This window comes from Crocodylus porosus, unplaced genomic scaffold (assembly GCF_001723895.1).
Source record: "Crocodylus porosus isolate Cpor-Errol unplaced genomic scaffold, CroPor_comp1, whole genome shotgun sequence".
Lineage (NCBI taxonomy): Eukaryota > Metazoa > Chordata > Crocodylia > Crocodylidae > Crocodylus > Crocodylus porosus.
In genome coordinates this window covers 8,156,995-8,171,499 of record NW_017728947.1, presented here as the reverse complement: position 1 = coordinate 8,171,499, position 14,505 = coordinate 8,156,995, and the positions used below count along the sequence as shown (strand labels likewise).

Sequence of the window (14,505 nt, the reverse complement as noted above, 5' to 3'; positions counted from 1 at the left end):
CCCCCCCCCCCACTGGACTTCTGTTCAAATAAAATTAATCTATTTTTCCAACAACTTGGGTTCAAGTCCTACTTGGCGCACATATCGAAGTAGGATAGACTTCTCACATTACTAAGCATCTCCACTAGCCTTTTTTCCATAAGATTTGTCATATGTACAATACAGAAGGCCCAAGATATTCATATAGTGGAGGAGTCACAAGTTGATTTTGAACCTAGTGTCATCACAAGGTAGCTGGAAGACATGATGATTAAAACTGATATCTGGTCTACTTTATAGCTTCTATATTGCATTATAGCTTCTATATTCTACATTATTGCAATAACTCCAGCTACACTGGAGGAATTTTTGGGAAGGAGAAGGAAAGTCTAGTATGGGAAAGGCTCAAGGGTCAAGTGTACAAATCAGAAAATCCAATATAGGATTAAGTAAAATTAGCAGTCTTTTCTTGAGTGAGGATACAAAAACAAGAAACTGCTTTTGTGTCACAGGCAAGGATTTTTGTTGGTGATATCTTTTATTGGATGACTGCATGGTTGAAGAGATGTAAATAGATAAGGTTTCAATCAAAAGATACTCTTCTTCAGGTCTGAGGAAAGGTTATTTGTACCAATAGTGCTTCACGGGAAAGCTGCACCATGACTTCTTTGGTCCATAGATCTTAACCTCTTTGGAGACTAGTTTATCTACATTTTTTTAGTAATTTATCTGACACATTGAAACTTTGGATTGTTGCTGGACAGAGCTGACACTTATTCTAACAGAATTTTTGACAGCTAAAAAGGACCTGGAATAGAATGCCTTTCGCCTATGTTACAGCTTTGCTCTACTTGGGCAAGAGGTAAATTGCTGTGCTGGGTCATTTTAAATAGCTTTGATGTCAGTTACTGTATAACCTGACAACTTTCAAACATGTAGTATAAAATATTTGTTTATCTGCATTTCTTGGGCACTGGAGTCATTCCATGAGCCAACTTGTACTTCCCAGTGCAGTCTGGACATGCAATATGTTTCCAACAACTCCCTGCTGTCACATAGTTAATACTGCTTGATTATACTATTGGGGATATGGTACATCCTATATGTGGTGTGTCAAGTATTTCATGACCACCTAATTATTCTCAGAGAAGCCATACATAGTTAGATGAACACAGCTAGCCAAAGAGAAAACCTATAAGACTAGTCTGCATGTAAGTAATTCTTAATATATGCATCCACTATTATAAAGCAACCTAGAAGAGAAAATGAGATGTATGCTGTATACCATATTCCTGAATGTAGTGCAGGGTTCTTCTTTCTTCTGCGTGCTTGGCTTTTCTTTCCCCAAACGCTTTCATTTCATGCTTAACAGCCTGTTTCCAAGTGCTGGGATCCTCAGCAATCTTCTCCTAGTCATTTGGCTCAATGTCTATTACCTTCATATCTCTCCTGCAAACATCTTTGAAATGGAGATAAGGACACCTGTATGGTCTTCTTCCTGTAACGAGTACTTCATACAAGAGACCCTTGGGTACATGGCCATTAAACATTCTCCATATATGACCATGCCATCAAAATCATCACTGACTGAGGAGAGAATGTATGCTCAGAATGTCAGTTCATTCCAGTACCTCAGCATAGGCAACTTTGTCCCATCAGGAAATTCCTAGAATGTGATGAAGACAACGGAAGTAAAAGCTGTTGAGTCAATTTCCTTGACTAGAGTATGTGGTCCAGTATTTCCTGCCATACAAAAATGTGTGGATAAGGCAAGAATTATATACTTAGATCTTGGTCTTAACGGTCTTTTTGTTGTTGCTGCACACACATTTGCTCAGCATGCTCATGATACCCAGTGCTTTACCAGTACAGATATTCAGTTCAGCCTCAAGTGACAAGTTGCTGGTAACAATGAAGTAAAGATATGTAAATGTACTTACAACATCCAATATGTTTTCACCAATCGTGATCACTGACGATAAATCAAAGTTCTGGCCCATAATATTGGTCTTTTTGATGTTGAATATAAGACCAAGCTCTTGGCAGGCATGAGTGAAGCAACCAATGAGGCTTTGAAAGTCACTCTCTGTGTCAAATATCCATGCAGCATCATCAGCAAGCAGCAACTCACAACTCAAAATTTTCCTCACTTCAGTCTTTCTTTGAAAGTGTGTGAGGCTGAATAATTTCCCATTTGATCATGTATATAGAAAAATGTCTTTGGTGATAGTCCCAAAAGAGCACATTAGAAGAGAAAAGAAAATCCTGTACAAGGTCAGGGCAAGGATACAGCCCTGTTTGACTTGGCTTCAAATCTCAAAAGCCTCAAACATTGATCCATCATAGGCTGATTGTTCCCCATATTCCATCATGGAATATGGGCATGCTGAAGAACTTTCGTGGACATCCAATCTTTCCCAATAATTTGAAGAGGCCTTTTTTAATTACAAGGTCGAAGGCCAAAGAAGGTGATAGAAAAATCTCCTTTGTTCCCTACGTTTTCCTTGGATTTGTCAGAGTGGAAAGATCGTATTTACAGTGAACCTACTAGCTCTGAAGCTTCACTGAGACTCAGGGTCAATACAGTCAGCAACGATCTGAAGTGTTCCAAGTATTACCCATGCATTGATCCTTCCGTCACTGCCTAATAGTGAAATGTCACAATAATTGTTGCAGTTGCTGTGGTCATGTTTATTTTTGTACAGTAACTATACCTCACATACCTTGTCCCTACTGTCCAACAGTGAGTAAGAAGCTTAAATAAGAGGGAAAAAGCATGGGTTTCCTGTATTTTATCACTTCCATGGAAATGTCATCTTTCCCAGAGGTCTTGACAATGGCCAGATCATCTGTGGTCTTTCTTAGATCCTCAACAGTTGGAATATCATCAAGCTCTTCAAGGACAGACTATCAATAGAGTTAATGCCTCTGTCAGTGACATCACTTTCCTTTAAGCAGAGTTCAAGATAGTGTTTTACCCATCCTTCTATCTATGACTTTTGATCTCTTACAACTTCTCCTAACCGTGTCTTTAATGGAACTGATTTCTTTGCAATTAGACACAGCACCTTCTTGATTCCATGATACATGCCTCTGATGTTTCCAGTGTCAAATAAGGACTGAATTTTCTAACAGTAGCAGCCAATAGTCACTATATAATCTTATTAAAATGTATCTATGTGTGTATGAATGAATAAATATACATTTCTATATCTATATATATCTATATATGTATATACATGTGCATGTATGTACACAAACTTATTTACTAGGCATATTTTGAGGTGAAGAATGAACAACTCCTCTCCAAAATTTCAGTGAACACTAGCCCATCACTCAGCTGAAAGGAGATTAGATTCCATATGAAATCAGATACTTCACAAGCGTAGGATCATGTGAATCTGCAAAAATTCACTTAGTTGTATGCTTTCAGAACTACACTTCCCCTAAAAAGATATTCCCCTAAAAAGAAAAGCAAAAAAAAAAAATCACACATACAAAAAGTGTTTGTGTTTTACAAAAACCACGCAACTGCTCATATCCTAGCTATTATTTTTAAGTCACAAGGTACAAACTGATACATGGTTTGGCAAATCCATCATCTCTGTTAATGTTAAGTCATCTTGTGACTAGATGAGAATAGAAAGCCTCTCAATTAACACAATAAGAAGGTCTCAGTACTACAGTACTGAAACCAACAGCCAAACTCCACACTGACTTCAACAGAGACAAGGGGATACGGATCAGTTCTACAAAACCATGGCGATCTTTATATAAACATATATTGTGGCAGGGAAATGAAAAGCTTTATTGGAGTAAAACAAAGAAGTGCATCAAGAAACTGCCTCATTAAGAGGAAGGTGACACAAATAACTTGAAGGAAAAAATTAGGTGCTAGATAGATCTATCATACAATAATCCTATGCTTTCAAGAATTAAAATTGCTTTATACTGTAGGTTTGGGTAGTGGTTTCTTTCCACATAAAACTTACCATACTTACTTTTACTTGAAAATCATTCAGACAAATATTTGGAAATGTATTGAGAAACAGCTTATATATATATATATTCAGCAAATACTTTCAGCATTGGCAAATTGTATAATTGAATACATATGTTCTTTATTAACTGCTGTTATACTTACCTCACACGAAGATTGGAAGTTTTGAACTACAGTTGACAATTTGCAAAATAAACATTTCCACAAAATCATTTCAAATACCAACTCCCTTAAAAACACTTTTAAAAATTTACTTCAAGAGAAAGTGTAGCTTGATGTTTTCACATTTAAAAAAATCCAGCAAATATATGTTTTGATTGCTGAGTTTCAGCAAAAAAAAAGTCCTTTATTTTAGGCTCTGATAATATTGCCCACTCAATTCAATAAAAATCCTCACTAAGTTTAAAGTTAAGTATGTGTAAGTCTTCACACAAAGTCTAAGTTTACTGCTATACATTTCAAGGATTTCTCTTTCTTTTCCCTGTGTTTTTAGTCATACAATTTTTGTCTGTAGCAGTAGATTATTTACCTCTGAGGACCTTAGGGAGCACAGGAAGATATGGTTTAAACTCAACACTTTGCCTCCATTCACACTGAAGAAATCTGCTATATTTTCACTTCATCAATTCAGAGAGATCTCCAAATTGCTCTTCAACTGACTTTCAGAGGTACCAGTGTACTTAATTAGCACAAGCATGTGACAATGAGCCACTGGTAGGGTGCAAAAGTCTCTTCTCATAGCTGATACCATAAATCAAATTGAACCGAGACAAGTTCATGACAGGGATTATCATACAGACATAAATGCACAATCTTATCCTGAATACACCAGAAATACCTGTGTGGATGGTATACAACTCTATCAAGACACCTAGGGAAATAAGTATCGCCTGAAAAATAATACATAAACATACATTGGGCACCAAGTAACTAATTTTCCAAGTGACGTGATAATTCACTTTTGTGGAGTTGAAAGAAGGTCCAAAGAATCTCTTACACTCATTCCACTCATCAGGTGCCAAGGGACAGAAAGGGATGAAGAAACAAGGTCAACAAAGGAATATTTTCCTTTTCTAAAGATTCTGCTAATTAAAACAGGCTACTTCATCCAAAAATGGATAACCAGAGGAGGAAGTGAGGCTGAGAGGCAAGGGCACTGAACTAGGGCTCATGAGACCTGGTGATTCCCAACTCTACAACTCATTTGCTAAGTGATCCTAGGGCAAGGTACTTGCTGTCTTTCTGACTCAGCTACCTCATCTGGAAAATGGGAACAATGATGCTCACCTCCTTTGTAAAGAAAGGACTTTGAGATCTACAAATGAAAACTGTTCAGTAGGAGCAAGATAACTGCTGTTAATAGTAAGTCATTAATCCCAGTGCATATCAATGTGTAAACTGTGGAGTCTTTTATCACTGGTATAGAAACTGCACTTACCTGATGTAGTACTACAGATGTTATAAAATGTGTGTGTGTGTGTGTGTGTGTTAAATAAATGTATATGCTAACTGATGCTGACTGACATTTTGAAAATTGTCCATATTTCAACCAAAATAAAAAACAGTTTTTTACCACTAAAATTATCACTAAAAAGGTTTGCTGCATTTTGACCGGGTTCAAAAACTGTTACTCTGAAATTGTAGCTTAATTCAATAGTCTAAATGGTTCATTTATAAAACCTATTCTATAACTTCTTAATTTTGCTTTTAAGTTGATCTGCCCCTTACTGCAGGAAGTCACCAAAAACATTTACTTTAATAGTTATTTTTGTTTTCCAGATTTCATAGAATCATTGAAAATGAGTGTTGGAAGCGACCTCAGGAGGTCATCTAGTCCAGCACCTGCTCAAAGCAGGACCATCCCCAACTAGATCATCTCAGCCGGATTTTGTTGAGCCGGGTCTTAAAAACCTTGAAGGATGGAGATTTCACTATCTTTCTAGGTAACCTGTTCCAGTGCTTTAGCACCCTCCTAGTGAGACAGTTTTTCCCAAAATCCAATCTAAATTTCCCTTTGTGTTGTCCTTCTCTCTCCCAACACTTCTATGTTTTTTCTTCCTTTCTGCTGCTACTTCTAACACAAAATTACACCATAAGTTTGCTGTGTATATATTATTTTTTTAAGAGAAAGAAACCCAACAAGAGCACACGACATAAAATTAAGCTACTTACCAACTATTGCCAGATTATGTTCTGAGCCACATGCAATCTGCAAAAGAAATGTGAACAGATGAAAGAGAATATAAAAATACAAGTAGTAATGGGGTAAAAATAACCACAATTAAAACTGAAAATTACAAAGGGGGGAACAAGTGAGTCTGTAAAAGGTAAAAACAAGTTTAGAGTGCTCCATGAGGTTTCAGAGGAAATTCACTGAGTTGTTTTGTTAACAGGCAACTATTTATATTTCAAAAACCAATCATACTTGGTACTTCTATGTTTCACAATTCTGAAAAGACATTCAGTAAAAACTGTTTATGTATATGTTTGCACTGTAGGCAAACCAGCAGTGATTCTATCCTCACTGGTTTTGTCTACAGAAGAAAAAAATATGGTAAAGGACTGAATGTACCTGAGCAATTTCCCCAGTATGAAACCCAGTTTTATTGGTTTTTTAATTTGCAAAGCTAGAACTAGAAGGGAGACAATAATGAAATACTCTTTTCCTGGTTTGCTTGCTAATGGCACTATCAAAAAGTACCCCGGAAATCAGTTACTGTAACCAATGGCTCTACCCCACCCCCCAAATCCTACAATCAATCCTACTAGGTGCATCTGTGATGAAAGTTTGAAAGGTTCTTTTCCCTCCTCCTCCACCCTATAAGCTACCAAGGACTTTAAGCCACAGAGCACCTAAAAATAATCTAATCAACAGACGCATCAGCACAGATGCCTTCCTGAATCAGATAAGTAAAAGATTTTTCTTTCTTTTTAAAATAAGACTGCACAGTACGAAACATTTTTTCTCCTTTTTTCCTGTTGTAAAGATGTGAAATGCTTGAGCTACTACAGCACACATCGCAGTATATTAGTGACCAAGGCTTTCTACCATAAATCATGAATATTTCAAAAGAATGTTGTGCTAGTGCTGCCAGTCTGCAGAGCAGATAGACACAGCATCCTTCTGAAATACTGACTGCAGATAGTAGACGTCTCTCTCTCTCTCACACACACACACATCATGCTGGACTTCACTCTGTAGAAGATTCTTCCTGGTTTTAATAATCTTTTCAAAAAGCAATTGCCGAGAAGGAAACCAAACACCCAGTTAGTTACAAACCTGGCAACTTACCACTAATCACTATGATTACTGACATACCAAGAAACAAATATAGTCAAATAACAATATTATTTTTAAAGTATTCATATACAACCAAGGCTAATTCATTCATAATTTTTAAGGATGCAATACAGCTTTATGAACCTCTGGACTGAGACACTGGATAAAATAGCTCATGAAATTTAGCCAATAGATTTCTGCATCACAGTGGCTGAGTTAGAATATCTCTTTTACAAAGGCACTTGATCTTGATGTAAAAACTAGTCTGATTTACTGCATTATAAGTGCATGCTATGATCAAAGGTAATGACTATGCAAAGCAGCACAACTGTGACATGAAATCACCTTATTAGTGCATACCGCTATGTTAAGGAAGTTAACAACTGAGCTGAAACCTGTCATTCGGTTTGAATCTATTTACCTAAGGAAGGAAAGCATATGAAAAATAATAGTTTTAAAAGCTGTTTCACATTTTGTAATGACTCATTTTTAGAGCAATTAACACATGAAGAATCAGAGAAAACAATGCCTTTCAAAGAGTATTGGTGAAATAAGTTTGAAGCATCTATCTTGCAATATTTCAGCTACGCACAGCTTCAAGTACCAGTATATTAAAATGCATAACACATCGCTGTATTGTTGTACTCTTCACATGACAGAGCCCTCCATGATAGCAGTACTGATTTTCAATGCATTTTCATTGGTTGATAAATCCCACCAGTGATGCTAGGGTTTAAAGGTCAACGCCATGGAAACAAAATCTACACATGGTAAGACATGTGAAGGTCTAAAAAAAAAAATAGCAATATTGGTGTCTTTGCTGAACAGCAAAAAATAAGACCTTAAAGCTGATAAAAAATGTTTTTAAAAATATATAAAGCATGATGAATCTAAGCTCAACTTCTGTACACAAAACACTGAAGACAGACACTGTTTCAGAAGCCTTGGTGTAAACAGGACACTCACTGCAGTTCTGCACGTCTTATCCTTAGGGCTAATGACCCTTTCAGAAAGACTGTGCATTCAAAAGAAGAGTGTGCTGATTAGAATGTGTGACAAGGAACCATCTTGCTTCAATAGCAAATAACTATGATTATCCAGTCCACAACCCCGATGGATAAATAGAGCTGATGATCACTCACTGTATCCAAGTCTACTCATGCACCTGTCACCACTGAGATGCCCCTGCCTACCTTACACAGCCATACACAATCTATTTTACCAGGGTATGGTATGGTATCTGCCCCAGTGGGAGCTCCACATTAAGCAGACAGAGAATGGCTACATTACAGACCATGCCTACCCAATGTACAAAATGCCATTTGTACAGCCACACTAATGAAGCCCCCTAGGAATAAATGGGGTAATAATCCACTATAACCCACAATTTACATCAGTGCAGTATACCCCATTTTTAAGCAGGTTTAAACTGCTTTGGTGGAAATATCAGCTTTGCTACACAGCCATAATTAAAACAAATTCCAAGTGCAGTTAGACCATACACCAGTGGTTCTCAAGATTTTTGAACTTGAGGCACCCCTCATTGGACTTGAGGCACCCTTCCATAACTTTTGTGAACTGTCTGCCAATTTCAAAAACTAATTTATAGATTACAGTGCTTACATGCTTCAAAGATCTGGTGCCCCCTCAGGGGACACCGTGGTTGAGAGTCACTACCATAGGTAGAGGTCTTTGATTCACCTTCACTAGCACAGAATGGGGAAATAGCAAGTCAGGTACCAGCAGCAGCTGCTGTGCTCCAATACACCCAACAGGTCAACACATAATACTCTCACTACTGTCCAATGCTGGGGTTTCATCATTTTAAAATGTAGCCTGGACTGCCACAGGCTGGAAATGACTAAATCAACACATCCCTCTAGCAACCCATCCACACCCTCTCCATCAATGCCATTCACTGTGATCTATGACAGCCACTGGCAGGAACCCTGCTAGACACCTTGCCTCTCTCTAACACAGAAGACAGAATAACCCAGAGCAGAATAAAAACCTGACCGAATGTGCCATACCACCTTGAGAGCATCCCAGAGGGCAGGTAATTTTAAGAATAACTTCTAAAATATGCATTCCTCTCCCACTCCTGATTTAAACAATATTTGCCCAAAGTAGAAACCTTTTTAAGAGAACCCAGTACATACAGAAGGTGACAGCAAGGGCATGGATGTTACCAAAAGGAAAAAAAAGCCAGCTGACTCATGCTTACATTAGATGCAACTCATTCAAGCAGTCACTAGTTTTGTAAAACAATCCTGGTATTTACTGCAACAGCCTTCATATTTTAGCTACTCAGCCTTTTTTTTTTCCTGTGCTGCACAAGAAATTAATTTCTAGCAGACATCTGCATGCTCCTAGAGGACAGATAAATATGTTCAAATCAAGGGTACTTGGGGCTTCTGCACCTGTAGTATTGTTTTCTAATTGGGCAATTTCTTTACATTGTATTTACGTACATAGGGAAAAAACACAACTCTTAATAGCAAATGAGAATCCCTCTTTAGTAGTTATCATGAGGTTGAAGCACTCTAAAATAACAGACAAAGCTAAAATCATCACTCCAGTTCAAATAAAAACTATTCCTCTGCTTAGTAAGGGAGAGTATTAATGTTTTTTCAGAACGTGCATGTATTGCTATCTCTATACCAAAAAGACTGGATTTTGCAAGCAACAAATAAATCATGGCTCACAACAGTGAAAGGACATCAAGACTGCCTCATCCTCTTGAAATGCAGCTGTTTCTGAATAGAAGGCAAAAGGCTTTAACACTACACAGCAACACACAATTGCAGAGGAGGGGGAAGCAAACTATCCAGTTGAAACTGTTAGCGCAATTAGTTCAACTACCCAAATTGAAATTTACCAGTCATTGGGTTAATTACAATAACTTCTATGAAACAGCCCTGGGTATCTTTAATGATCACAGGCAGTCAGGACTCTAGTATTATTTCTCAGCTGAAAGCCATCAGCACAGTAGCCTCAAGCTCCTGGGTCACCCATCATCACTACTTTCTAAAGTTCAGTATAGGTATTGTTTGGGGGTCATCTTGTCCACAATCAAATCTGCTCCAAACCAGTGAAATCCAGCAGTACAAGGTAATAATCAGCTTCAGTCGCTGATTCAATTCAGAGAAGATTCAGCCAAATTCGGCGGACAAATCATCAAGTCTGAATCGAATTGGGAGACCCATAAAAAGCTCCAAATCAATTCAAAGCATCCAAATCAACTCGGAAAAGATTCTGAAAGGGCAGTCTTGGCTTCTGCTGCTAGTGGGAGCAGTACCTGCACCTGCACCACCTCCACTAACACCAGAAAAAGCCACCAGCACCGGCATGACAGTCTCCTCCACCCCAATTTCAGCTCCCAGAGTAAGCCTCCCAGCAGAGCTGGATCTGGAATCAGGGGAGCTCAGTGTCATAGCCAGGTAAATTCCAGGGAAGGAGGGGGAATCTGAATTTGTGTTCCACACCCCTCAAACTTCCCCTACAGGCAGGTCTCTTCTGAAAGGCACTTTGGAGGAGGTTGTAGAGGCAGCTGGCTCAGCTTCCCCTGATACTGTGCCTCTGCCTGCTGAGGAGGGGGATAAGGCAGAATCCTTAACCCAGAAGCAAGGAGGGTAGTATAGTGTGGGATTATTTTGAGTTGGCAGATGATCCCAGGTTTACTACCTGCCAGCACTGCCAAAGACAAGGGCAAGGAGGTGAAACTTCACCACCACAACTTTTTGCATGAAGATTATCTCCACATTGCAGTACGTAATGCATGTTCATCTGTCATTGGACTGCTCCACACATATATGAGCAGTTTGTAGTCTTCCAGCATACCAGGATGTTTCCAGCCCTACAACTCCCAGCCCCGCTCCATGGGACAATCTATCCACATCCCAAACTCTGATACCATGCCTCTGGGTAGCAGTCTCCATTGGGTGGGGCAAGGTACCAGCCCCAATGTGACATGCACCCTGAGGGGGTGATCCTGGCCTACATGATCCCACCCACTGACACCCTCAGGTGTCAGGCATACCACTTTTGTTCAAGCACTCCACTGTGAACCACGATAGCCTGGCTTCATGAATGAACCAGACTAGAGGATGCACCTCAGCAGATAGGCCTCAAACTGGAGTCATGACAAGGTGCTGGACCTCATCAAGATCTGGGGTGAGGCCACCATTGCCAAGGACAGAAAGGGCAGCTGAAAATATCAGGCAGTCTACAAGTGCATCATGGCCCAGGAGGTGACTCAGGGGCACCAGCCAGACTCACTGCAGATCCTTACTAAAATCAAATGCATGGAGTTGTAATACATCTAGGGCAGGGACACTAACAAGGTCTTGGGTACCACAAGGACTGTGGTTCCCTACCGTGAGAAGCTGTCCAAGATCCTTGAGGAGGACCACACCATTGTTCCATACCACACTGTGCACTACACACTTGTGGGCCCAATGCAGTGCAGTGATGATGATGATGACAACAAAGATGAAGACAGAGTCACCTCTCCTTTGCCTGCTACCAAAACAGCTATAGAGGCACATGAAAGCCCCTGTTCTGTGGGCTTATTCCCCAGCCAGACCCTTGCTGCTCTGACCTTGACCCACACTCAGACTCAGACTCAAAATGCTTATCAAGCAGATGGAAATGGACAATACTTCAACATCTGCTAGTAAGTGTCAGCAACTCCAGGGGAAATGGCAACTGGTGATGTTTTAGAGACAGCACATGGCTAGGGGGTGGCTCAGTGCTGTAGAGCACCTCATGGATTGGGGGTACCTTGGAGTTTTGTGTGTAGTGAATGGCTTGCAGAAGTGGCTAGGTATAGGTGGCAAGGGGTTCAGACTGCCCCCCTCACCTGCAGTTTACCAAAGTGAAGGGGGCATTGTGTTTAATGCAATGCAGAAGAGGTAAGAGATGGTAGCACACCCATGCTTGGCCTACAGCAATTGCTCATGGGTCAATGGACTGATCATGGCTTGATGGATTAGTTAGGGCATTCTATGGCCTAGGTAAGGGTTAATTATTGTGTAAGACATGCTGGCTGAAAACCCAGTCCACCTGCCCCATCCCCAGACTGCTCTGCCTAGCAACAGCAGTTTTCAACCTTTCTCTGCCGCCATCTCACACTCAGTGGCGTGTGCTGGTGAGTTGCGGGAAGCATGGAAAAGCACCCTTCCCCCCAGTTAGTATATATCAGTTACTAACAGTGTGCAGCAGTACCTAGGAAAGGGCTTGGCAGAGCTCCTGCCCACCCAGGCAGTTAAATCACACCCCAAGGACAACTTTCTGCAGCAACCATGTACAAAAACATGTAATCAAAGGCTTTTATTTAGGCGCATCTGAGCACAAGCAGAGAGGTGGCTGAGGGCGTGAAGCTGTGAAAGGTGGGGAGGCATAGACTAAAACACAGCTCCATGCCGACCTGCATCTCCACCCTTCCCAAAGACATTGCTGGTATAGCCAGTGGAAGCCTCATGTGCTTCTCTTTGGGTGCTACGTGAAACTAGCTCCAAAACCAGGGAACATTGCCATCTTTCAGGTCCTGTGGAGGTAGCTATCTCTGTCACCACAGGGATACAGGTGCAGCTGCATGGTGGTCAAAGCTGTAGTCCTTTGTAGTCCACTACAAAAAGTTACTTGAACTTCAATGACAAGATGGGAGAATAGTCCTTGGCACTCTTTGCCCCCAGAAGTGCAGAGTTAAACCTGTCCATGGAGATGCAGCTACCAAGCTCCTTGGAGCTATCTGGCTCAGAGTAGGAGGCCATGTTCCACGCCACAGTGTGTTCCCAGGAACCTTCCCAGCCAGCAGGGAGACCTGTAGACAGGGGATTTGGGTGGACCCAAAAACACCCACACCACACATAGCAAAATTGCATATTTAGAGTAATTTGTACTGTGTTAGGAGTTGTAAGCTCATCCCGTCTGCTTGTGAGAGGGCCTTTGTTTTCAAATGCTTATCTCAGGTTTATTTGAAAAAATAAAGTTTGCATGGTTATGATCATTTGTTCCTTGTGTGCTTCCTGTCCAGTCCTCCACTTGCATTGTTCACCAAGTTGTTTACCAAGATGTTTTGAAAAAACAAATAACATACTATATTAAAGGTGCAGCATGGTGAATGATCATACAAAATCATTCAGAGGTCCCCTGCACCCCCTGCAACCCTGAAGAACATTGTCTCAGAAAGCAGTCAGCCAAGGCTTTCCTGACCAGAATGACCAGCCCATGGTTCTGTCTGGGATGCTCAGCTGGGAGAGCCACTTCAGCCCAAACACCATCCAAAGTGCCAGGGATTTCCCCCACCATGGGTCTAACTGGAGCCATATTGGTTTCCTGAAAGGTTTCACCCCTCCCCTTATATATATTGTGGAGGATGCAGGTGGCAACTATGAAGCTGGGAATGTTCCTCAGCTTGTATTCAAGCAGACCACCAGGGACCTCCATCATGCCTTTAGACACCCAGAAGTGCACTCTACCATCATCCAGCAACTGCTCTGCTGGTAATTGAAAAACTCCTTCCTAGGGTCCAGCCAGCCGGTATATGACTTCATAAGCCACGGGTACAGCGAAGTCCCTGATGATCGAGGCAGTTAGTCCAGCCAAATCCATGGTGGCAGTACTGGGAGTGAATCCCTCCTCCCCTCCATCATCTTTGGGAAATTGGGATTCCTGAATATGCAAACATCATGCTCCTGGCCCGACTACCTAACACTGATGTTAGTCAAGCATCCCCACTGGTCCAAAACTGCCTGGAGTATAAATTAAAAGAACCCCTTCTGGTTTATGAAATCCAAGGTGCAATGAGGGGGGAACAGAATAGGTATGTGGGTCCCTTTCACAGGCAGTTTGGGAAGTCCATGTGTTCAAACCCAGCTATGACCTCCTGTGGGTCCCTGAGGCAAATGAATCCAGCTGCTTGGGTAGGGTGCTGTACACTACATGCACAATCATCTTCACTGTTGTCCATTCCACTTCAAACTGGCTGTTCCACATCAATGAAGCAGAGGCTGTTGGTGTGCAACAACTTTCATATCATCAGGGCCACATGTCTCAACAGAAGAGGAACACAGAAGTCCAATATCCTGGCACTGGAGCAGGGGGGCAACTTGCCACAAAGGTCTGCAATGTGCCCCAGGATATCATAAAGTTCTTCTGCCATCTCTCTTTACCCCAGGTTACAAAGATAAGATGCTCCCACTAATCCAAACTCACCAGCAGCACCCAGCAGTGGTGAGATAGC

At 40.9% G+C, this 14,505-nt stretch overlaps 1 protein-coding gene across 1 annotated transcript in view; it reads right to left on the bottom strand.

Annotated features, from left to right (window-relative positions):
* Positions 1-14,505, bottom strand: part of SERGEF (secretion regulating guanine nucleotide exchange factor) — a 260,481-nt gene that overhangs the window by 99,594 nt on the left and 146,382 nt on the right. The window contains exon 9 of the mRNA XM_019552141.1: positions 6,152-6,188. Within this exon, the coding sequence (XP_019407686.1) occupies positions 6,152-6,188 (37 nt within the window). The remainder of the gene's footprint in view (positions 1-6,151; positions 6,189-14,505) is intronic.